Source organism: Yarrowia lipolytica, chromosome 1F (genome assembly GCF_001761485.1).
Source record: "Yarrowia lipolytica chromosome 1F, complete sequence".
NCBI classification, from domain to species: Eukaryota; Fungi; Ascomycota; class Dipodascomycetes; order Dipodascales; genus Yarrowia; species Yarrowia lipolytica.
Genome location: NC_090775.1, coordinates 1935937 through 1958375, shown reverse-complemented (window position 1 = coordinate 1958375; position 22439 = coordinate 1935937). Strand labels below are relative to the sequence as shown.

Genomic DNA, 22439 nt, shown 5'->3' with positions numbered 1-22439 from the left:
GTATTAGTTATCTGTCGCCAGCAGTTCAACCCGTGTGTCATCGTATTAGTTATCTGTCGCCAGCAGTTCAACCCGTGTGTCATCATATGATCAAAGATCAACTGAACCATACGATACAACTACGATACAGTGGGTCGCCCTCGCTTACAGCTTTACGACCCTTGCGAGCGGTATTTTTTGTACTACCTTTTGGGTTAACACAGTAATTTTGGAGAGCGAGGAATCGTCAGACAGCAGGGTAGACGTGTACTATTGGCAGTACATCTGCGAATATCTTCCTTATAGCTGGATTGTATTCTATGGTACTATGGCAGTCTAATGGCCTTCAAAGTTCCCGTTGGTTAGTTGTTGCCACTGTTGCTTAATAACAGCCTTTCGAGACTAACATGACATGCATCATACGTGTATCCAGATCCACCAGCTACATTTATCTCCACGGTGAGCATGAACCTCTCAATCGACGCTGCTACGTCTCCTGGTGACACGGTTGCAGCAGTGAGACGTCTGGCCGCACAACTGAATGCTGCAGCGGACGTTTTCGAGGAGTCCGTGGCTCTGTGGCAGCGAATGAAGCAGCAGCATCGGAACCAGCCGGAGACCTTGTGGCAGCAGCAGGCGGTGTTCCTGGCAGCGCAGCACCACCTCTACTCGTTATCGGGGCAGCTAAATCCGTGGATTGTGCAGTACTTTGCGTTGTTGCCCGAATTGGCTCGCTTGCGGGTTGCCGGAGCACTACATCCAGTGTGTCTATATGGCTTGGTGGCTGAGTGCGTTAACCCTGTTGCGGCTACGATATGGCGGCAAGAGTGGTTGGAGCAGGATGATGGTGTTGAGGCAATCATTCGACGGGGTTTGTGGTTTGAGAAGGAGGATTTCTCACAAGAGAACTTCCACGAAATTGTGGCAACTGGAACAGTGAACTCAGAATGCCACGATCATGCATCTTCCTTTGTCCGGTTGTTTCCAGGTCATGTTGACCTAGCACTGCTTCATCCGTCGACACCTCTTCGTCTTTCGCTGTTGCAACAATTGATTCTCCAGGAAGTGAGCGATAAGGGTAAGACGGCAGCAACAGGTGTATCGAGCTCTGCGACGCCGTCTCGGAAATACATGCTGCTTCAGCAACTGTGGGATAACTCTCCTCGCAATATTTCAACTGTTAATAATGTTCATATGACCATTTGCGATGTGTTGCAAGATGAGGAGGATCAGGTGTGGGCGATCTTCCAATTTGTACAGAGCTGGCTGTCGAACGAAAGTGAATCTGAAAGTGATCCCTCCAGAGACGTTCCGTTACTTCACCTGTTCATGATGTCTTTGGTTCGCAAAAACGTGATTAACAGAGACAATTTTGCACGCTTCAGGTTCTTGTGCAACGATTTCCTTCCCTTTGTCAGTATCAAGGAAGGAAAGGAGCTGTATGAATTGACACTGTCATAGCCCTACAAGTAAACCGCGTGCAGGGTGAGTCCGGGGCATGGCATGTCGCATCGAGTGTGAGCCTTATCGACTCGTCTTAATGGATAGGCTACAGGCTGCCACCGCATTATAGAGAGGCATTTGTTGGTATAATTACATACTGATGTCGCTGTTGGAGGATTTATGCTCGGACCTCCATCGTTTCGCAACCCATACTGTTGTCCGACATATGGAACTGCATCCAATCCGTAGCTACTGTGCTTTGGCAAGGGTATATAGATCAGTGCTTCGATTGAAATGGGAACCAGTTACATAAGAGGCCTACTTGTAGTGCGCATGTAGTGTATATTGTACGATCTTTATTCATCTATCGGTTTCTACTCTTACAATTAATCAAACAGGTAACGTTCCATCTATATGCAATTCTATAATTTATCTTCCAGCCTGTCACCTATACACCTATTTGCTGGTGGCGGCGGTGGCGACGGTGATATACATGGGTGGTCGCTCGACTCCAATAGTGCCCTTGGAAGACAGCGAACCTAGTCCCACAGAGCCACTCGACCATGTGCCTGTCGTCTCGTACATTGAAGTGAATTTTTGGGTGTATAGAGACTCGGTGGTGGCCTTCTGGCCGTTAGGCAGAGTGCCGGTCACCCAAACGGGTGTAGACACCACTGTTGTGGGAATGACTCCTCCAGGACCTCCTCCAAGACCACCATGAGGGGCAATGTTTGCTGCAGGAGGCACAGCGGTGGTGGATGTGGAAGCGAGGCCAGGGACATCGCCGAGTCCGTCAGCGTTAGTGGTGGATGAGGTACCGGTAGTTGTTGATGATGCTGCGGGTACGGCAGCTGCAGCTCCTACGGGCAGGGTAGTAGACGATGTGGAAGGGGTGGCTACGGCTCCTGCAGCAAGAGTCGAGGATGAGGATGGAGTTGCCTTGGCTCCAGCGGCCAGAGTAGACGAGGATGAGGGTGTAGCAGCGCCAGCGGCCCCCGGTGCAGCTGGGGCAGCAGCAGCACCGTCTCCGTTGACAATCGCAGCTCCGGCATTGGCGCCTGGAGCATTTGCGGCAGGAGCAGCGGGGTTAGCGGCAGGCGCGTTAGCTCCAGCAGGAGCGGCGGGGGCAGGCGCGGCAGGAGCGGGAGCAGGAGCAGGAGCAATGTTGGCTCCGTTGGCTGGGGCAGCTCCGGCACCTGGGTTGTTTGCTGCTGGAGCAGCGGGAGCGGCGGCTGGAGCAGCAGCACCGGCGGCAGGCGCAGCAGCAGCTTGGGCGTCGACAAGCAGGGTCAGAGAGGCAAGCAGCAATGTGGTTGAGAATCTCATTTCAATAGAGCGACACAGAGACAGACGGAAAAGTAGAAAATGGATGCCGAAGAGAGGTGAGGTGTTGGGCTTGTGAGGATATTATACTTGGCAAACGAGTGTGTGGAGGTCGCTGAGTCACTAAGGGCGGGATGAGTGTCGAGACAGGAGCTTTGAAATACGCGTAAGAGAAATTGTCACCTATCGTAGTAAAAGGAGGCGTGCGTGTCTCTCTCTGCCTCTGCGCAGCCTCTGCTATTTACAGCCTCTGCATAGGTAGAACCTATTTTTGGCGGAGCCATTTTTGTGAACTTTGTTAAAACCAAACCTTACTATGGAGATGGGTTGAGGAGTAGTTCCCGTCATGATGTGAGTCTGTACTCTGGTTGTCTCGCGACCAATGTTGAGGCCACATAAACTGATTATTTTCCAAGTCTTCATGGTTATCCTATTATTTTTGTATACCTTCGTCCTTGCGTTCACACTTGTACGCCTTCCCCAAATCTGGCACTCCTTCTCGGGGGATTTTCCGCAAATCACGGATATGCACCTACACTATAATCGTGGAATGTACGAGACGTGTGGGGGCATTGGTATTGAGCGTTTTGTAACGCGGCCTCGAACGAATATGTGCCCGAGGAATATTTTTGCACAAATTGGTCTTGGCGGATCACCTTCTCGTTGGCCTATTTTTACTGTTACTATGTCTGCAGCAAGTGCCCATAACCACTTCTGATGCAACTAATGTCGCAACCATTATAGCTCCGCAGCTAAATTCGGTCAGCCTCCTCCACTGCTGTAGAGTTACGGTGTATGCAGTACATGTATTGATGTCGGACTCTCCGCTCTCTCTCATGATCTAGATCCATCTGAATTTCCGTGGTCTCCTAATATACCACTTGCCTGGCTCGTGTGTTCATGTCCACGGAAAAATTGAAACGCCCTGTCACGTGATTTCAAATAAGGTTTCCCGATTGCTTGGTATTTTTGAATACACTTTTTAATATCAGGCAGTTCAACTCTGCATGGAATATATCCCTAATAGGTGGGGTGTATGTGGTTTCTTATTATTCTACGCAGCAAGTGACCCTTTGCCGTGGTGGTTGATTGATATCACAGATGCATGTACATACTGTAGGTACTTGTAGAACTCCTTTTTAAGAGAAATGTTTTGTTGAGTTTAATTTTAGTCTGAAATTGGTTTGTGCCAAAAATGTAAGTCAGTTGGTTTTCCTTGGGTGTGTACTTTTTTATGTTTGCAGGGGTGGAGGAATCAGAATGTTTTACATACATTTCTGTAGAATTTATTGGTTGGGTAAGCCAGGTCTGTGTGTATAGACTATGGCTGTAACGCTGTACTGGTGATCTCTTATAAAATTCCTACTGGTGGTACTGGTAGTATGTACTAGTAGTTTCATCAAGGCTACACACAACACGCTTATGCGCAGAGGGCAGCACACATATGCATATTATATGCATACCAGAAAAAAGACATACAAAACCTCATTCTGGGGTTAGGGACTTCTTCTTACACGCGCAGGTTGCATGTGATGGGCAGACATCTCGCGTAGTGGAGCTTGTTATATGTACCGTGCGAGGGTACAGTACTCACTTGTAGCAGCTGATGGGGACTGGGTATAACTGCCATTAACGTACCCCCACAAACACTTATGAATGGCCCGCGGACATGTGGAGTGATACACGAGCTATACAGGTGTACTTGTAGGTAACTATTGACACTAAACTTGAAGTGGTACAGTATGTACAAGTATAGTAGAAGTATAACACACATATACTGTACAACTTGTACAAGGATGCATCGGTATTACAAATACAGTACATTAATTTGTAGGATAATGAGTGTAGTAACTATCCTTGACACTGGATACACATGCTATGTCACTTGCTGTTCCCTCAAGTACAAGTTGCGATACCATACACGTCAAAATTACGCTGCCACCACCAAAACGCGTACGTTAGTAATTAGGCACTGCTTAAAAAAAGCTTACGTGTACTTGTACTGTAGTGGGGATTAAGGAGTTTGAGAAGTGTTACGAGTACGAGCAAAGTAACTACAATAAAACTGATATATCAAAAGGGCTATAAGGGGGACATCCAGAGGAGGATGTTAGAATTCCTGAGATTTATGGGGCTATTTTGGGAGGACACATGGGACTATGATCGACAGATCAGATACTCGTAAGGAATTCGCACGGCGTTAAGACTCGACAGAGTCACGTGTTCCCTAGATCCTATAGCGTTGTGCAAGGCTGGGGACACACATATATACACAGAGATTACAAACTCGAATAGGGGATAGAATGGGTCACCGCTAGGGTACAGTACGCTGAGGAATTGCAATAGATGTGGACCCCCCACAGCTATTGCTGGAAGTTGTAGACGATAGGAAGCCACGCATTTAGCGTGAACATCTATGACCCAGCCTATCATACAGTATGTACAGTGTACTTGCACCTACTGTATCGATAGTGAAAAAGCGATTCAGCAATCATGGACATTTCACCCTGACTGGCACGACTAACTACGCCCTTGCACACTGTACACCTACATACTGAAAGTATTCACATACAATACGAACCTGTATATACTATACCCAAGCCATGAGATACAGGCTGACATGAGAGATTACCGAAAAGGTATGGATAATTAATTTTTAATTACAAACCACAAGACAGAAAAAACATCCTAAGCCAATGGCCATTTATTCGCGACGTTCATATGTTACAGAAAAAGACACGTGTGAAAACAGCAATGAATTTAAAACTAATCTAGCTACTCATCATCATCTTCATCATCGTCGTCATCCTCGCCATCCGAATCCTTACCCTGATCATCTTGAGGTTTCTTTCGTCTCTGAAAGTCTGCCGTATGCGCTTTCTGCACCATGTTTGAGATTGCCTCCATAACTGGAGTGGCAGTTGCTCTGAGAGAAGGGGTATTACCCTCTTCAACATGCGAACCTCGCTTCCGTAGAGGTGAATCCGTGACACGAGACTTCCGAGGAGAGTCACGCGACACCCCAGGCGATTCCCGTGCCCATTCGACACCAGTGGATGACCCCATTCGGTCACGTGCTTCATCTTCATCCTCATCATCTGCCTGGTGTCCCTCTTCCACTGCAGTCTCGTCCGTCTCACCAGGCTCAGCACAGACGTGCACATGGTATGGCAGAGGTACATCACGAGATGCTCGGAAACGCTTGACGTTACTCACATGCTCGTTCTCCATTCTGAAAAACATCCACATGACTCGTCGGAATATCTCTGACAGAGCAACGAAGAAAGAGAGTAGTTGCTTCTGTTGGATCTGCTGCTCAAAAATGGCGTACCAAATCCAGTTGAATCGGAGCACCAGATCTACCACCATAGCAGTATAATATGGCCACTTGACCTTGTAGGTCAGCTGGTTTCGGAGCAAGAAGTTCTTACTCCCAAACTCCAGCAAGCTCCAATCCATCATGATATCCCAAATGAAACAGTAAGTAGAGTTAACAGTAGCAAAGAAGATAAAAAATGCTCGATTTCCGTTGGTTGTGTCAATTCGCCAAACACTCTGGGCCACATAATACATGATCGTAAGAGAGTACTTCGTCATGTTTGCCAAATGTGGGAAAGCATCTCCTGTGTCTGCGAAACGTCTCAGACATTGTAGCCAACGGAAGATACCCGGGAGAGCATTAAAAAAACCCATCAAACGGTTGTGAGACGAGCCGCAATGGCTAGGATTATATATCCCATGGAACCCTTCTGACCATTCGTGGCTATAGAGACAGAAGAACAGAGCAATGTTAGACATGGAGTAGGTCATAGAGCAGATGATATCTCCCAAGAAAAAATCTCTGAATTCAACGGGGTAGAGTCCAGAGAGAAGGATTCGAGATAGCGCTCTGATGAGCCACTGTCTAGCGCTCCAATAAAAGATGTTTAGAGGCATGAAAAACGTCACAACCGCAAAAACTAGAAAGATGCACGGGTAATAGACGGCCCTGAATGAAGACTCCCAGAACGAGTAAAACGTCAGCCACGCGAATATACTCATGAAGAAGAAATAGAAGGCTGGCATCTCAAAGAATTGCCGATAATCTAAGTGGTCCTGTGAGAACTCGAAAATGAAGGTGTAGTTGATTTTGTACTTGTTCCATACCAAGCAACAAAGGGGGAACAGAAGGAGGAACAAAAGGATAAGGAAAAACCCTGCCCAAATCTGCAGCAGGTATTGGGTGTCCGGAGACTTGTGCTCCACCAAGTTCAGACAGCCTCGATAAAGGCCTTCAATGAAGAATGGGATTGCTAAGCCAAAGAAGATACCACCACGGAAAGTCGCAAAATAGTATGTTTTGTTGACGCCAGTAGACCGTAGCTTTGAAATAGCGTGTTTCCGGTTTCCGCGCTCAAAGTTGTTGGTGTATAGGTCCTCCACCTTAGCGGCCACAATGTCAAGCCGCGAGTTTTCCACATTGCAGAAGTCCGTGTGGTCCACGAGATCCATGTAATAAGCACTCATGTGCCGCCCAGAAATCTTATCGTATTTCTTCAGAATCTTGCGGAAGGCAGTCCGGTTGAGTGTGCAATACGAACGCAAAAGCTCGATACTTCGGTAATACTCCTGCATTGCTGTCTTCAGCTGACGTCGGGCTGACGCGTATGAGATTCCCTCATGGTCAGTAGTGGCATCGTGGAAGTGCGGGTTTTGTCCACGCAGTGCACTCTCGCTGCTCGCACGAGTGTTTTCGGCATCGAGGTCGCACACATCGTTCGAGTCACTCTTTTTCAACCAAGCAAAGCTTGGGAGACTTGGAAGCTCAATTTGACGTTCCACCACACTCAGACCCTCACGTGCAGGCTTATTTGGACGCTGTCGAAGATGCAGCTTCTGTCGCTGCAGCCTCACAAGCTGTCCCACCAGAATTCTGTATCGCTCGTGGGTCTCGTTCATTTTCTGATCGTAGAATTCATTCACTTTATCCAGCTGGGAGTCCAACCAGGCAATGAAGTCCTTTTCACTGTCGTACGGTGCGATCACTGAGAACGAATTGTCCATGACGGAATAATTAGTGTTGACCTCCGGCGTGATTTTGGGTGTTCCAATGTGAAACTTGGCCTTAACAGAGTCTGCTCTACCAGACGAGGACTTTCCGCGGGTGATGATACCTCGATGAGGTGCCATTTCAGGTGTAGTACCGCCCTCGAGTGCAGCCGGGGGAAGCTTCACTGAATCTCCACCCGATGTCGATATCTTGGATAGCAGAATAGGTGTCGGGTGACCCGACTGACCTCTAGAAAGGCGTTCCCTGGACATGTATGATGGACTCAGATTTGGATCATGGGAAGCCACCCCACCACTCTGAGGATCGTGCCTCTCGTGATCCTCCACACTGCCCTCGCGGGACTCAGTAGCCCCGTAGTTGTCGTTTTCCGAACCAGAATTGAAAGGTTCTGTCTCTGAGGGCTCTCCAAGTAATGCGCCTGGCGTTATTCCTGTATTAGGAGAAGTAGCGGCAGGCCGCCGCTGGCGCAACAGTTTTTGGGGATATGCTCGCTTCTCCGGCAGTCTGATCCACAAGTACAGCCTGCTGCTGGGCTGCAATGTTCTGAGGTTCGCTGGGTGCATCGATCTCATCATTGAAGGTATTGTGACGCTTGAGTCTGTCCTTTAAGTCGTCAGGAATCTTCTTGAGTAGTTTCTTTCCCCATTTATAGTCGACATATTGCGATTTCCACTCGGGGACCTGATACTCCGCCAAAAGCTCGGTGAATTTCATAGTAGTCCGTGGGGTTTGGCAGACGAAGTCAATGCGTAACTGTCAAAAGCCTTTGGCCCGTTTCAAGTGTTTGTCTTCCGTTTATCGTCGGTGATGTGATAAAGGCTGAGAATTCATATGGACTAATCGACCATATGTGAGATAGATAGAAGTTTATTTACAATAACCTATCGACTTGGAGTGGGCTCGAGTCACAAAAGGGATACCCTGAGTTAGGTTTACAGTAATTAGTATCGTACTCGTATGTATAGGACTACTCCGCACGAGTACAAGAATCAGATTATATTTACCAGAGGAGATTCAACGGGGCAAGAGAAAATATAATTGGAGGGAGCCCTTGAGGAGAGGTAATATAAATAGTGCTACCCGGTACCAATCAGAAAGCGTGTGATGCTCATTCACTCATAACTACAAGTAGGTGCTCTTTGTACAGAAAGTCTAAAATTCTAGGTGTGATGAATGGGTTGGTTCACGTATGAAGCAGCCCCGGTTTTGCGTGCGAATACTTTTCACCTGTGCCTAAGCATGTAAAGTACATGCAGCTTATGATTTGTTTACCTGACTCTGAATCACACAACAAACGAAGGAGTAATCAGTTCTCACAGATTCTGGTAAAGCTCTCATGAAATCGTACATATGCATTACTTGTACAAGTAAAACTACAGTACACAGCAGTACAGTACAGTACATACAGTATGTACTTGTAGTCCTCTTTGAGCCTTGTCCATGGATACTCGTATGGTTTGGTACTTGTACGATACCAGAGCAGGCTGAAGGTGTACATAAAGCTGCAAGATATCCATACTTCCCCCAAACAACGGCTAGGAAGCAATAGCACCAACGTGGTCGTATATATAGGGCTACACCATTCATGCCTTTCAGCCCGCGAATAGTTCACTGTTTTTCCAAACCTTAAACATCGTGGAAATTGCGGTTACACGATTGGCTGTGATCGCACCTGTAGCCCACATTATAACATTTGTTTGTGCGATGAGAGGGAATACACTTGAGCGTTAGGACCACTTAACTGGTACTACTCTGCCGGCCACAATTATATTAAAAATCCAGGAAGAAGGTGACACAGAAACCTCCTCACCGCAACAAATAATAGTTACATTAATTATCAAACTGTGTTTTTGGGACATGAACGGATGAGAAAAACTACTTGTACAATATACTACAAGTACTGTACTGGGTTGGGGTGTCAACCGCAAACCCATTGCAACTGTGACGATTATATTGAAGCCTGAGGGTGACACACAGTGAATACTTGCACAGTACTTTTTAATACGGTTGCGAATGTACTGTATGTATCGTACAGTAGGAGCAATAATGAAAAGACTACAGAGTACACATACATACATACTCTAGAGTGTGATCATTACAACGGTTGGTAAATTGTGAAGTTATATGCTGTACCTAAAAGTAAATTACTTGTACAAGTAGCTAAAATACAGTACACGTAGATTTACATATGATACTTGATATCAACATTATAAGATGCCTCCTTCGCGTTCCGCGAAACTGAGTGTGTCGTTCCTTCGTGCAAAAGGGTGAGCCTCGGATACGAGTCCAAAACATCAAATGTCACATGACCTATTCAACGTAATATGCAGTACAAATTTTAAGCTTTGCGAGGTTGGGACATGTAACCAAAGCTTTTTTTTATCTGTTCTGCATTTTTGCCTTGACAACACTTGATTCAGGGGATTTTTTGGTACACGAAACCGACCAGACAACAAAAAAAAAAGTGAGTATCTCGAAGCAGATGGGCAAAAGAAACGGATGAACGGCATTCAGTTTCACACGGGTAGACTTCCATGTGAATAACTTGACCTCAACTGTTTCGCCTCTTTCTCAGGCCACGTTGCCCTGCGAGCCTTTACTAACTAAGTGTCTGTACCGGACGAGGTCATCTCGTCTCTGAAACAACTTCTCGTCAACCTCGGATCTCCGTCATCTGAGGTGCGAGTACCCGCAGAAAAAACTCTACGTGATGAGTGGTGTCGACCTCAGCAGGTAGGCATGCTGCTGGTCGGTCTGGCCCAGCTGGCTGCTACTGATTCCGACAAGACTGTACGTTCTTTTGCCGCTATTCTGTTCCGTCGAATGGCTCTTAAATCGCCTGAGGACGTCAAGAACGTGGTCACCCGAACTGTCGACACTGTCCAACCCGAGGTGCGAAGCATGTGCAGAAACATTCTATTGGGAGGCTTTACGCAAGAGACCGACAACTCCACTCGACACAAGCTGTGTGACGCGATGGCGGAGCTCGTGGAGGACGAAAATACCCAGGGCTCGTGGCCTCAGCTGGTCCAGACTCTGTTTGAGGGAACTCAGGCTCCCTCTGGAGGTATTAGAGAATCTTGCTTCCGTCTGATCGCGACCGTGCCGACTGTTCTGAACGAGAACCAGGACATCAATGGTATCATCACGGTTTTCCAGCGAGGATTCGCTGACAGCGACCAGTCTGTCCAGGTCACCGCTGTTGGAGCTTTCACAAAATTCTTCGACCTCTTGCCCCAGCAAAAATGGGAGCAGCTCAACCCCCTTCTACACTCGTTACTCAATGTGTTGCCTCCTCTGGCTGTACCTGATCAGGGGTTGGAACTTACACAAACTCTTGAGCACTTGATGGAACTGGCGGGCCTTGCCCCTAAGATGTTCCTGCCCGTGTTTCCCGATCTTATTTCTTTCTGTGTTTCCATCATCGAGAACGCCGAGATGGATCTCAGTGCCCGACTGTCAGCTTTGGAGCTGTTGACAACTTTTGTTGATAAGGCTCCCCAGATGTGCAAGAACCAGAGCAACTACACTCCTCAGCTCGTTACATGCTGTCTCAAGCTCATGACCGAAATTGGTGAGGACGACGATGATGCGGCAGAATGGAACAACGCTACCGACATCAACGGTGATGCTGAGGAGGAGGAAGCAGATGTGCGAGCACGACAATCTCTTGATCGACTCGCTCTTAAGCTCCACGGAAATGTCATTCTCCCTCCCCTGTTTGAGTACGTTCCTCCAATGACTTCCGGTACCTGGAAGGAGAAGCACGCAGCCCTGATGGCTCTATCCTCTGTTGCAGAGGGTTGTGTTGATGTCATGATCAAGGAGCTTTCGCAGGTCTTGGACATGGTGTTGGGCCTACTGAACGATCCCCATCCCCGAGTTCAGTGGGCTGTCTGTAACACACTGGGCCAGATTTCTACAGACTTTGCACCCACCATCCAGAACGAGTACCATGCGCGAGTAGTTCCTGGGTTGATCAGCATTCTTCGGGGCAAGTTACCTCCTCGAGTCCAGACTCACGCCGCTGCAGCAATGGTTAACTTCGCCGAGAATGCCACAAAAGAGGTGTTGGAGCCTTACCTCGATGATCTGCTGAGCTCTCTCGTCACATTGCTCAACAGGCCCCAACGGTACCTCCAGGACCAGGTGCTGACCACTATTTCGACTATCGCTGAGTCTTCGTCTGAGAAGTTCTCAAAATACTACGATGAGCTCATGCCGCTGCTCCTCACTGTTCTGCGAACGCCTGCTACTGACGAAACACGAAATGTAAAGGCTAAGTCTATCGAGTGTTCTTCCCTCATTGCTGTGGCAGTTGGAAAGACCCAGTTCATCCCCTCCTCTATGGATCTCCTGAAATGCTACGTGGACATCCAGGGCGAGCTCGATGAGACTAACAACGAAGACGACCCTTGCCAGTCCCACTTGGTTCTAGCATGGAGCCGTATCTGCAAATTGCTTGGTCGTGACTTCATGCCCTTTTTGGATGTCGTAATGCCTCCTCTCCTGAGAGCTGCTTCCGCTAAACCTGATATCAATCTCATCGAGGACGAAGGAGAGGTCGATGCTGTGGCTCAGCAAGAAGGTTGGGATGTTATTACTCTCAAGGGAAAGCATCTCAGTATTCACACTGCTCCCCTAGACGACAAGGCACAGGCCATTGAGCTCATGGCTGGATACGCCCAAACTCTCAAGGACTCGTTTGCTCCTTATGTACACCAGATCCTGAACGAGATTCTGGCTCCTGGCATTGTCTTTTTCGTTCATGACGGTGTGCGTTACGCCTCTGCTTCTGCCATCGGCCCATGCCTGGAGGTGGCAAAGCAGGTCGCACCTGTAACCACTAACCACCAGAACATGCTCGCGGAGCTCTTCAGCCCTCTCTTCTCTAAGCTCATCGAGGCCATGCAGGTGGAGCCCATGGTTGATGTTCTCGGCAACTTCTACACTGCAATCTACCAAGCCGTGTCCATTCTAGGACCCAACTCTATGACACCTGGTCAGATGACCTCCCTCTGCAAAATCATCTGCAAGAATCTAGCTGATTATATCGAGCGTGTCAACGAGCGCAATGCCGATGACAATGACTACACCGAAGAGGACGATGACGGAGAGGAGGAGGAGCACGACGAGTATCTCATTGCTGAAATCAACAAGTGTCTGCATGAGGTTTTCAGACTGATGAAGGACCAGTTCAAGCCTTACTACGAGGCCGAGCTGGAACCTCTTGTCCAGCAGTTTCTTACTGGTGACGCTGACCAAATTCAGTTCTCTATTTGTGTGCTGTCAGATGTAGCCGAGTTCTGTCCCGAATCAGGCCCTTCTGTTCTGCAGACTATCGCACCCTTCATTCAGTCGGGCGACTCGAATGTTCGACAGGCTGCGTTGTACTGCGTCGGCTGTGCTGCGAAGTCCACCAGGGACTCCTTGCAGATGTTGGAGCCTCTGTTTGCTATTGCAAACAGTCCTGACGCCCGCGTGGATGAGAACATCTACCCTACGGAGCATGCCTGCTGCGCCATTGCCAAGATTCTCAAGCATCATGGATCTGAGCTCGGTGGACAGTCCAATGCGGCTTTGGACGCTTGGGTCAAGACACTACCCATTCTTTGTGACGAAGAAGTTGCCCCCTTTGCATACCGGTTCCTCGTGGAATTAATGCGGGCGAACCACAAGGCAATCAATGACAATGCTGTGCATGTGCTTGATTCTGTTGCCCAGACAGTTTTCAACTCTGTGGTACAGGGCGAGACTGCACGAGTCTTGGTCGACGCTACTAAGACTTGGCTGCAATCTCTGGGAGAGGACCAGGTTCAGCAAATGGTTCAGCAGATTGAGTCTGAACAGATTCAGTATGTTGTCAAAAGTTGGTTTGCATAGTTAATAGATATTGTATGATGATATACATGTAGCTAATTGTCCCGGAATTGTATCAGATATCGTACATAAGAGGTACCGGTTACATACGGTATTGTACTTCACTTGTAGTTGAACTCGCACATGCTGTACCTACGTCACGAATATGGGAACAACACTATGTATAGTAAAGTACATACTTGTGCGAGTTTCAGAGAACCGTATGTCATGGAATGTGATACATAGCTACAGTACATGTACAGTACCCATATCCTACACACTCGCGACGGTGCTACCAGATACGTACCTTTTGCTCCATTTGATCTATGTGGGGATAATTCTTCAGCCGTTCATTCCGGATATGCGGCTTCAGACTTTGGTCGCATGCTATCGGGCGTGCCACTGCGGGTGCTGTGACAAACAGCGTGGTTTCTTTTGTCGTCAGGTGGCTCATCTGTTATTCTGGATGTGCGATCGTCTACGATAACATTATACTATTGCCGAACACAGCTGAGGCCGGATAGTGGTTAAATATTTACATCACATAGTGGAGGACAGGCTTTTCAAACACATACAGGACGATAGCAAGCTACTCTTTTGCGCCTGCCCTACTCATACAAGCACTCTACATCGGTTATCGGTGTGCTTGCTCTCAGCAGTGCCGTGTTGATTCTTATGCCACGAAAAAGACCGGAAAGTTTCGGAATGGGTCGGCTCCTGAAAATGGATCTAACAGGAGTCTGTGTGGAGAAAAACAAGACGATGGGGAAAGCTTGTGAAAGACAATGACAACCCCACTTTTATCTCATCTGCATTGGACACTAACAGTCGAGGCTTAATAATAACACGGAGCGGTTGTACTTGGGACGATGGAGTTCACGGTCAATCGTATGGATAAGTCCTACTTGTAAGAATCAAATACATCTTATAACTCAAAAAAAATCTACTCAAAAATTTGCTGCTTCTTTGCTATTTCTAGCTTCTTAGTTTTTATCGGCTTGGTAATATTTGTTGCTTTGCTGATAACCTGTCTACAAATTCTTGTATATGTACGATACGAATATCAAAACTTTGAACTTGGTAATCACATGGTGAAGATAGCAAAAGCAAGCTTTGAATGATGGTGCGATCACGTTGTGCTTATTTCAGATAAAAGAGACAGTGTGATACGATTACTTCTGGTCTAAGTGGTAGTCCGAACCATCACCATTACTGTATAATGCCAGTAGCCGGGAAAAAAACTGATTGTACAATGCTCAATACCCTGCAGGAAGCTATACGTACATAGCCGTTGTGTACAAGACAAGCGGAGCAGATTATTCAAAACAAGCTTCTGATAATATAATCTTGTTTGAGAAGCATCAAGTTGAGACCACGACAGACTGCGATAACTTTTGGTTATTCTAAATTAGTGGCTGTCATGTGAAAAACCGAGGATGTTATCCCCAGACAGTACATCACTGGACCTTTTTGCCGGTCGAACTCATCACACTGGTGTCTTACTTCCACTCCCACATTCTGGAATATCACGTCACATCGCACATGCACCCCAGAAACCAAGGTGCATGTTGATGGCATCGTGCTCATACTAAGACCAATCGAAGAAGCAACATGGACAGATAAAGGTCTATCTATTGGTCAGACTTTGAGGGAGTGTCAACCGGTATCCAAGGGGCTTTCTCTGGTAAGAATTACTTTCATTCTGCTGCAAATAGCCGTTCTCCATATAATAAGAAAGCCCTCACTTTGTTAGTCCCCCTTCCAAACCTTCCGCACATGCATGCACCCGGATATCCGAACATCCGGGTGGTATATAAAACCAAGATGATCTCCCTCACTTGCTCTAAAAAAACAACACTGACATCTTCACTACTGGGAAGAGTCAAATTTTCTTGTCACACCACACAATCGCGAGTACACAACCGCAAGCACCCAAACACACAAACACACGCCACGTCGCTATGCCCATTACATTCTTGCCTCTCACCTCCCCTGTTGGAAAGCCTTACGTCCCTAAGCGTGATCACGTCCACCAGTCCAATGACGTTGCTTCCGAAGGGGCTTTTACTGCTGTGATTGATCCCAAATCAACACGATCTGACTCTGAAGCCTCCGATTTGAACGCGCCTACTCAGTTCCGGGCAAGAACCGAATCCAGCTGAACAGTGCTAAACATCTTGACTGATACTATAGATTATTTATTACCGATTTCACTTGTGTTGCACTACAGTACAGTCACATGGTAATACCAGTAATAGTAGACGTACTGGTTTTCAACTCACCTATATACACTACTTCTAAAAACGACCAATGCCCAGGGATGAGGCTGTACACGTTACATACTCTCCGCCATTGAAGCTACAAATGACCCAGTAACCTCGCTTGATACCCCCGGATAGTGCCATGTACTCGGCTTCAACACTTGAGAGAGCAATCAACTTCTGTTTTCTTGATCTCCAACATGTGGCGAGGAAGTTCACAGCATGACATGTCAACTATTACAGTAGCCTGGACTAGGTAACACAATTCTCCAATTCGCCATCAATAGATAGATGGAGGCAACGGTTGTTGGTTGGATTCTTACTTGATCCTTAGGGTCAGTGTTCAAAGTAATTACCCGGTAGGGTAGTATGTACTGTACATACCTGACTAATTCATCACATAATGATGAGAGGAACCAGCCTTGTTGTAGACGAGATGTCCATCCTGTAGATTTTATCCACTGATCTAGAATCCCTTTCTGGTGAATGAAGTAGCACACACCTTCTGGTGTGTGCTACTATTGGAACGTGGTATCCCTAGAAGTGGGTTGTAAGTCGTTACATTAACTATATCTAATCAATAATACTTATGATCTTCAATACAAAGGGCCCATGTATTATGTTATAAAAATAAAAAAGTGCCTTATTGAGTAACAGGTATGTTGAGTTCCGCTTGTATCAGTTTGATAGGGATCACCTTTTCAGTCCTGGAATGTGTTCAGTGTTGGAAGTCGCTATTATGTGACCTCAAGTCTCAAGTTTATATTAGCACGAACATTGATTGATTATGGGCACAACAGGGGGGGGAAAAAAAAAAGGGCAACAGTAGCGGTAGTCAGAGTGTCATTTAAATTATCTAAAAAAAACCAATTCAAAGAAAGACAAAAGTTGAAACGGATCATTGGAATAAAAACAAAACTAAAAAAAGTCATCTTTAAAAGAAGTTGATTTATTTAACGCCAATGATTGGACTTAGTAGGTATGATCATTATAATGGGAAAAAAAAACATATTATAGTTGAGACGCAGACAATCAACTTGCGCAGATATTTGAGACAACAATAACGGAGCACCTGAACGTGCAGAATCCGATCATCTGCACTGTCGACTACTTGCATTCATTAGTGTTCCAAGTTACTACTTGGAACACCCCCTTCTTACAATTTGTCCATGGAACACTTTTACCTCTAGTTATATTATTACCTTCACTTATCCTATCTACTGGGCCAAGTCGTAATACAGCAACATTATTATCAGGCAACTACCTTCGTCAACTAACTACATAAGGCAACGGCATTCCTCATACCTAGCGATTACAAAATTACGCGCGTGTAGACGATCTACATATTACTGAAAACAGTTACATACTACTAATCAGTCTAAGTGTACCCTCAATTCTTACTTTTTACTCTCACATTTATTGTATACACATAATATATATATATATAACATATATACATATAAATTAAAAAACCATCAATTCACTTACAGAAAAATTTTCCTAAATTGGTAATTTTTCTGAAGTGGTGTCACTACTTATTACCCTACTAAATTAAGAATGCATAAAATAAGAAATAAAAGATTTTATGTTTGGGTCAACAGCTATCTTCCCACTCGGCGACCATAATAATAAAAAAATCACAGAAGTCCACTGAGGACAATCAACATATTACAGGTAAGATTTTATAATAGTTACCAAATTAATATATAAAATGCGTAGATAATAGTACATATATTAGATATTTTATTTATCAATTGGACAACAACTTTTAATTATTTCTTGAATTGAAAACAGAATTTTTAATTTTATTATGTTGGATTTTTTAATTTCGTTTGAAACGTTTTTCTGGGTTTCTTTTTACAATATAAATAATGTTAATACCCTGTTGTTATTTTATATCATTAATTTACTTATTAAGGTCTTCGTATGAACTATTTTCCTAATTTGGAAACAAAAACTATAAGTTGAAGCTGTTATGAAACATTTATGTATTATATCTTATCCAAATTTCAATATTAGCATAATACACTTTTTGACATTATCGATTATAAAATATAAATTAATTGCGAACTTCTAGAAGATCAAATGGAGATGAAATTATCCCGAGATATATATACATATATTCATAATTTAACTATATTATTAAATTGTTCCGGTCAATAATCATATTGCTGGAGTATTTACTTTTGCTTTTATCGTGGTTATCCTCAAATTCACCTTTTATGTGTCAATTATATTACCAATTTGATTTTTCCACGCCTCTGTTATTTACGATTGTTCCGGTCTTTATATTATTGATGAAGGGTTCACTTTCGTATTATCGTTATATGTATCATGAAATCCCCTAGTTTAAAATAACAGATCGGTTTATTTTTAATTTTGTCTCTCTGAGTTCTGTTTTTGTTCTGTCATTTCTTTTTTTTTTTTTTTTTTTTTTTTTTATCCTGACCCAGCTGGTACATAATTACGACTTCAGTTTATCAGTAAGTACAGCCATCATGGATCGTCGCCTTCGCAATTCGCTCGCCCAGCTTTTGAACGCAATGGAATTTATTCCGAGTCTATATCTACATCCTGACGGTAGCGGACAACAGCTGCATCGCATGTGCTACCAAGGCAACTGACAGTGTTGCATTGAATCACCTCCAGCGCGGTATTGATGTCGTTTGTTAGACTGGTGTTGGTTGCATATAATGTCACACTGATGACATCGTCAGGTGAAATCGACTGCAGCACGGACGAGATGGATGTGCAACCGGAGACAGACACTAACTTGATGTTTTCACGTTGGCCCAAGTAATAAGAGTTCTTGTATGCCAAGGCCGCCCATTCAATAAGGGCGTTTCGAGGAAGAGCTTTTACACTTGCAAGGATTAAAGGGGTTCCAGGTGAGTAAGATGTGAAAGTTTCTTCTGCAATCGGAATAAGGGCAGGGGAGCTGGTGAAGCCCACCACCGCCGCAAAATCACTTTTGACCTCTCGAGCCACGCGGGTCAGGTGTTGCAGAGATAGTACAGCTGCCAGGCCTGGCTCTTCAACCAAGCTCATGGAGGCAGGGATTAGAGGGATTTGTCCAGACAGGTATGTGACCTCGCCAGAGGAAATCGTCTGGGAATAGGGTCCAATGTTAGCCGGCGCCCAGTATGAACGAGATTGGACATGAAGACCGGTTTTGGAGCCCAAGTCACGTGTTGCAGATACCGATAGCTGGCACCTTATTCCTTCACGCAATCTAGCAGAGATGCAAACACGCGCGGGCGGAAGTGGAGCCGTAAAGTAAGAAGAGTATATTTCGTTTACCTCAGCAAAGTCGCTCATATCGTTGAGAATAAGAGAACTTGAGGTGATGTTCTCCAGTGATAGCCCCATTGTGCGCAGGTGGTCGCATACCTTCTCCATGATCTCACCGATCTCTCCAGAAATGCCTGCTAGAATGATAATTTCTGAATTTGAAGAAGCGGTTAATGAGACCTCGTATGTTTCCGTCTGCTCTGCGTTTATGGGTTCGAAGTTTTTTCCCCCATCCAACATTTTTTTGAGGTTTTCAAACTCTTCATCAAGCAGCTCAGGAATAACAATCTCTCCCTCGAGTTTTTCCTGGTCTTCAACCATCACCTGCATTTTTGCATAAGCGACATCGGCTTTGTCCTCTTCGATATGCAGTTTCTCGATCGTCAACTTCTTTTTGAATAGAGATGAAGGTCCGCCTAGCACAAGCGTTTCATACTCGCCGCCTTCTCCGCATGGATGCAATCCAAACCTCTCGTGAAGAAGCAAAAGCTCTTGTTGAATGTCAGCCAAACTTTTACCAATGTGGGTCTGGGGTTTCAAGCCCATCCCCGCCACCTTGATTATCCTGGCATCCAGTTTACTCTTGACAATTTCATCAAGGAGTTCCACCTGGTCTCGCTGCCATAAGTAAGATAGGGATATTAGGCCGAGTCTCTGGCAGACATTCTCAACTCTTGTTCTTTGGTAAGAAGACAGAATGGCACCTACAGACACTGCCTTCACCATGGGATGGTCTTCCAAGACGGTTGTCAAGAGTTCGTATAGGTCTTCTGTTTCGTCATTGTTGACGGGTGCATAGTCCAGCTTCTGTGTAACAGCACTACCTTTAATGGCTTTCCTGTAGAGTGGAACGCCCAATAAATCGGAGTATTGTGCTACCACGTTGTGACCAACTGTCTGGTACATGTAGGAGTCCATCTCATGAGTCTCTTGCTGAGGTGGATGTAAGTTGGCCAAAGCAACCAGCTCGTGGTTGTTTGCTATGCATTGTAGAATGCTAAAGCACGAGTCCTTTCCACCGGACACGAGAGCAACAAATTTCATTGTGTCGTTAGTTCAGTACCTTTACTGCTGACGCCTTTCAGAATACTCATGTCGTGAAAATTTAGGTTATACTACAGTATTGGTGTATCACGTGATTGTGAGTTGCGCGCCGCATGTCCGTATTATACATTTAGTACTTCCTCACACATTTTTTCTCCTTTTGCTGCACAGAAGGAGTGCTCTTCTGGTAGATCGGCTTCGGTTTGATCCCTTGCTTAAGTAATCTGTCATGCCTAAGCTCTACCATATCCCCGTAAACAAAGCGTAGGGGTAAAAATGTACTTACCTACAAGTACTGTATGTACTAAATGTGATTAAGGTTTCATGTCGTAAAAGAGTGACGGTGGTTTCTCTATACTCTGTCCTTCATCACTACACCACCATAACGCAACATGTCATCACAACAAAAGCTGATAGAGGAAATCGCGTCCCTCAGAGATGCCCTGAGTGCCAACAAAGAGACTAGGTACAGCGGAGGGTCCCAGGATACCCAAGGTGGTTACTATAGAGGAAGAAGTGGATATGGAACCCACAGGGGCGGTTACAGAGGTCGAGGTGGCTACAGAGGAGCCTACAGAGGAGCTTACAGAGGAACTTATGGAGGAAGCTACAGGGGGCGGGGCGGATATTCTGGTGGTGTGACGAAGTTTCAGAATCAGACCTATGTCCCTCCCGCTGTTGCTGCTGAGGCTGCCGCCAAGGCCGCCAGTGAAGTGCCCAAGGAAGTTGGAGGCAGACTTGATGGACACTCTTCTTCCGGGAATACCATAGACCCTTCTGTTGCTGCCGCTGCTCTCAACTCTGCCTCTGCTTCATCCTCTAAAACGATATCCCTCAGAGGTATCCCTTTCACAGCCCGTGGTCATGTTTTGTTGCGACCTCCTAGTGTGCCTCCGCAGGCGCTTCCTCGATCGGTAGAGTATGATGGCCATGTTTATGTGCGAAGTAAAGGAAACCTACATCGTCTCTCGGAAAGACAGAAGCAAGCATACTTGTACGCTCAAACACAACCGATTGCTTGTCAGACCCACTAACACAGGAAACGAAAATTGAAAACCCTCGAGCCATGTAAATTCTTTACCAAAAGCGGCGTTTGCACGCGACCTAGGTGCAAGCGACAGCACACTCCAGGCCGAGTCGCCGCGTGCAAGTATTATTTGCGAGGCCAGTGTTCGACATCGAATTGCCCCCTCAGCCATGAACCTAGCGCTCATAATTCTCCGAATTGTAGGCACTTTGCTCATGGTCTGTGCACTAACCAGAACTGTAGATATTCTCATGTCAAGCACAATGATGACGCACCATACTGCTTCTCCTTCAATGATAGTGGATGGTGCGACCGCGGCAAAGATTGCCCAGACCGCCACGACATTAAGCCAGAGGGCGCCGTGTATGGTGCTGTCGTCGAAGGCTCGGCTGTCCCTGCTACAGCCGATCAACTGGATGATACCCAAGATGTGGACTTGGATAGGCTTGCTCTTATGCTCGATGACGAAGACGAGTCTGGAGAGAGGCATGTCAGCGATAGTGACGATAGTGTCGATGAAATATTGCAGCTTGGCAAATATCAGGATGATGGTGCCTTTGTAGCCGGCGACGACTTCGTGAAATTTTAATATACTATGTTTTGATCCATTTGTGTGGTTTCCCCGTAGTTGTACAGGGTATCAATAGGCAAGTCTTATCCTACTGTGGTACCCATCTGGTACAAGTAAATGTACAGTAGTCTGAATATAGAGTTTAATGTATACCAAAAAAACGTACAACGAGTATATTGTGTCGATTTACTCTACATAATACTGACGGTGTCATTGGAAAACTACAAGTACTTGTACGGCTCTCATGGCTCACTTCAGGTCCTAACGTAATGACGAGGGAAGGCAGAAACCAACACACACCGCCACAATAATGATGTATGGCCGAGACAAGAGCAAGCCCACGTACAAGTACTTTTACAAGTAATTAGCCACTCACTATAAGCCTTACCTGTATGACCACGAGATTGCGCACAAGTGGTCAGAATGTGTATACAGGTCGCATTTCTATGTAAGGAAAAAAATATAAGATGTAACGTCGGGAAATTCGCACTCTGGATATGATTATCCAGAATGTACTTGCAGTACCCCGAACGATCTAGTATTCACTCATTGAAGCAGGGAACGGAAGAATACCCACCGAGGCTTTTTGGA

The 22439-nt window shown here is 45.8% G+C and overlaps 6 protein-coding genes and 1 pseudogene across 6 annotated transcripts; 4 read left to right on the top strand and 3 right to left on the bottom strand.

Annotated features, from left to right (window-relative positions):
• Positions 1-444: 444 nt before the first annotated feature.
• YALI1_F19579g (uncharacterized protein) lies at positions 445-1440 on the top strand (the record flags this gene model as incomplete). Its single annotated transcript, XM_505422.1, has 1 exon — positions 445-1440. The coding sequence occupies one exon, from the start codon at positions 445-447 to the stop codon at positions 1438-1440; it is 996 nt and encodes a 331-aa protein (XP_505422.1).
• A 438-nt stretch (positions 1441-1878) lies between these two features.
• YALI1_F19556g (uncharacterized protein) lies at positions 1879-2748 on the bottom strand (the record flags this gene model as incomplete). The annotated part of the gene is made up of 1 exon (XM_505421.3): positions 1879-2748. One exon carries the CDS (start codon positions 2746-2748, stop codon positions 1879-1881), a length of 870 nt encoding a protein of 289 aa, XP_505421.1.
• A 2772-nt stretch (positions 2749-5520) lies between these two features.
• On the bottom strand, positions 5521-8370 carry YALI1_F19500g (uncharacterized protein; the record flags this gene model as incomplete). Its single annotated transcript, XM_505420.3, has 1 exon — positions 5521-8370. The coding sequence occupies one exon, from the start codon at positions 8368-8370 to the stop codon at positions 5521-5523; it is 2850 nt and encodes a 949-aa protein (XP_505420.2).
• Positions 8371-10534: 2164 nt separating this feature from the next.
• YALI1_F19478g (uncharacterized protein) lies at positions 10535-13678 on the top strand (the record flags this gene model as incomplete). Its single annotated transcript, XM_505419.3, has 1 exon — positions 10535-13678. The coding sequence occupies one exon, from the start codon at positions 10535-10537 to the stop codon at positions 13676-13678; it is 3144 nt and encodes a 1047-aa protein (XP_505419.3).
• A 2577-nt stretch (positions 13679-16255) lies between these two features.
• On the top strand, positions 16256-16517 carry YALI1_F19418g (Misc non-coding; annotated as a pseudogene).
• A 1948-nt stretch (positions 16518-18465) lies between these two features.
• Positions 18466-20250, bottom strand: YALI1_F19381g (uncharacterized protein; the record flags this gene model as incomplete). The annotated part of the gene is made up of 1 exon (XM_505418.1): positions 18466-20250. The coding sequence occupies one exon, from the start codon at positions 20248-20250 to the stop codon at positions 18466-18468; it is 1785 nt and encodes a 594-aa protein (XP_505418.1).
• Positions 20251-20642: 392 nt separating this feature from the next.
• YALI1_F19370g (uncharacterized protein) lies at positions 20643-21866 on the top strand (the record flags this gene model as incomplete). Its single annotated transcript, XM_505417.3, has 2 exons — positions 20643-21169; positions 21290-21866. 2 exons carry the CDS (start codon positions 20643-20645, stop codon positions 21864-21866), a joined length of 1104 nt encoding a protein of 367 aa, XP_505417.3.
• Positions 21867-22439: the final 573 nt, after the last annotated feature.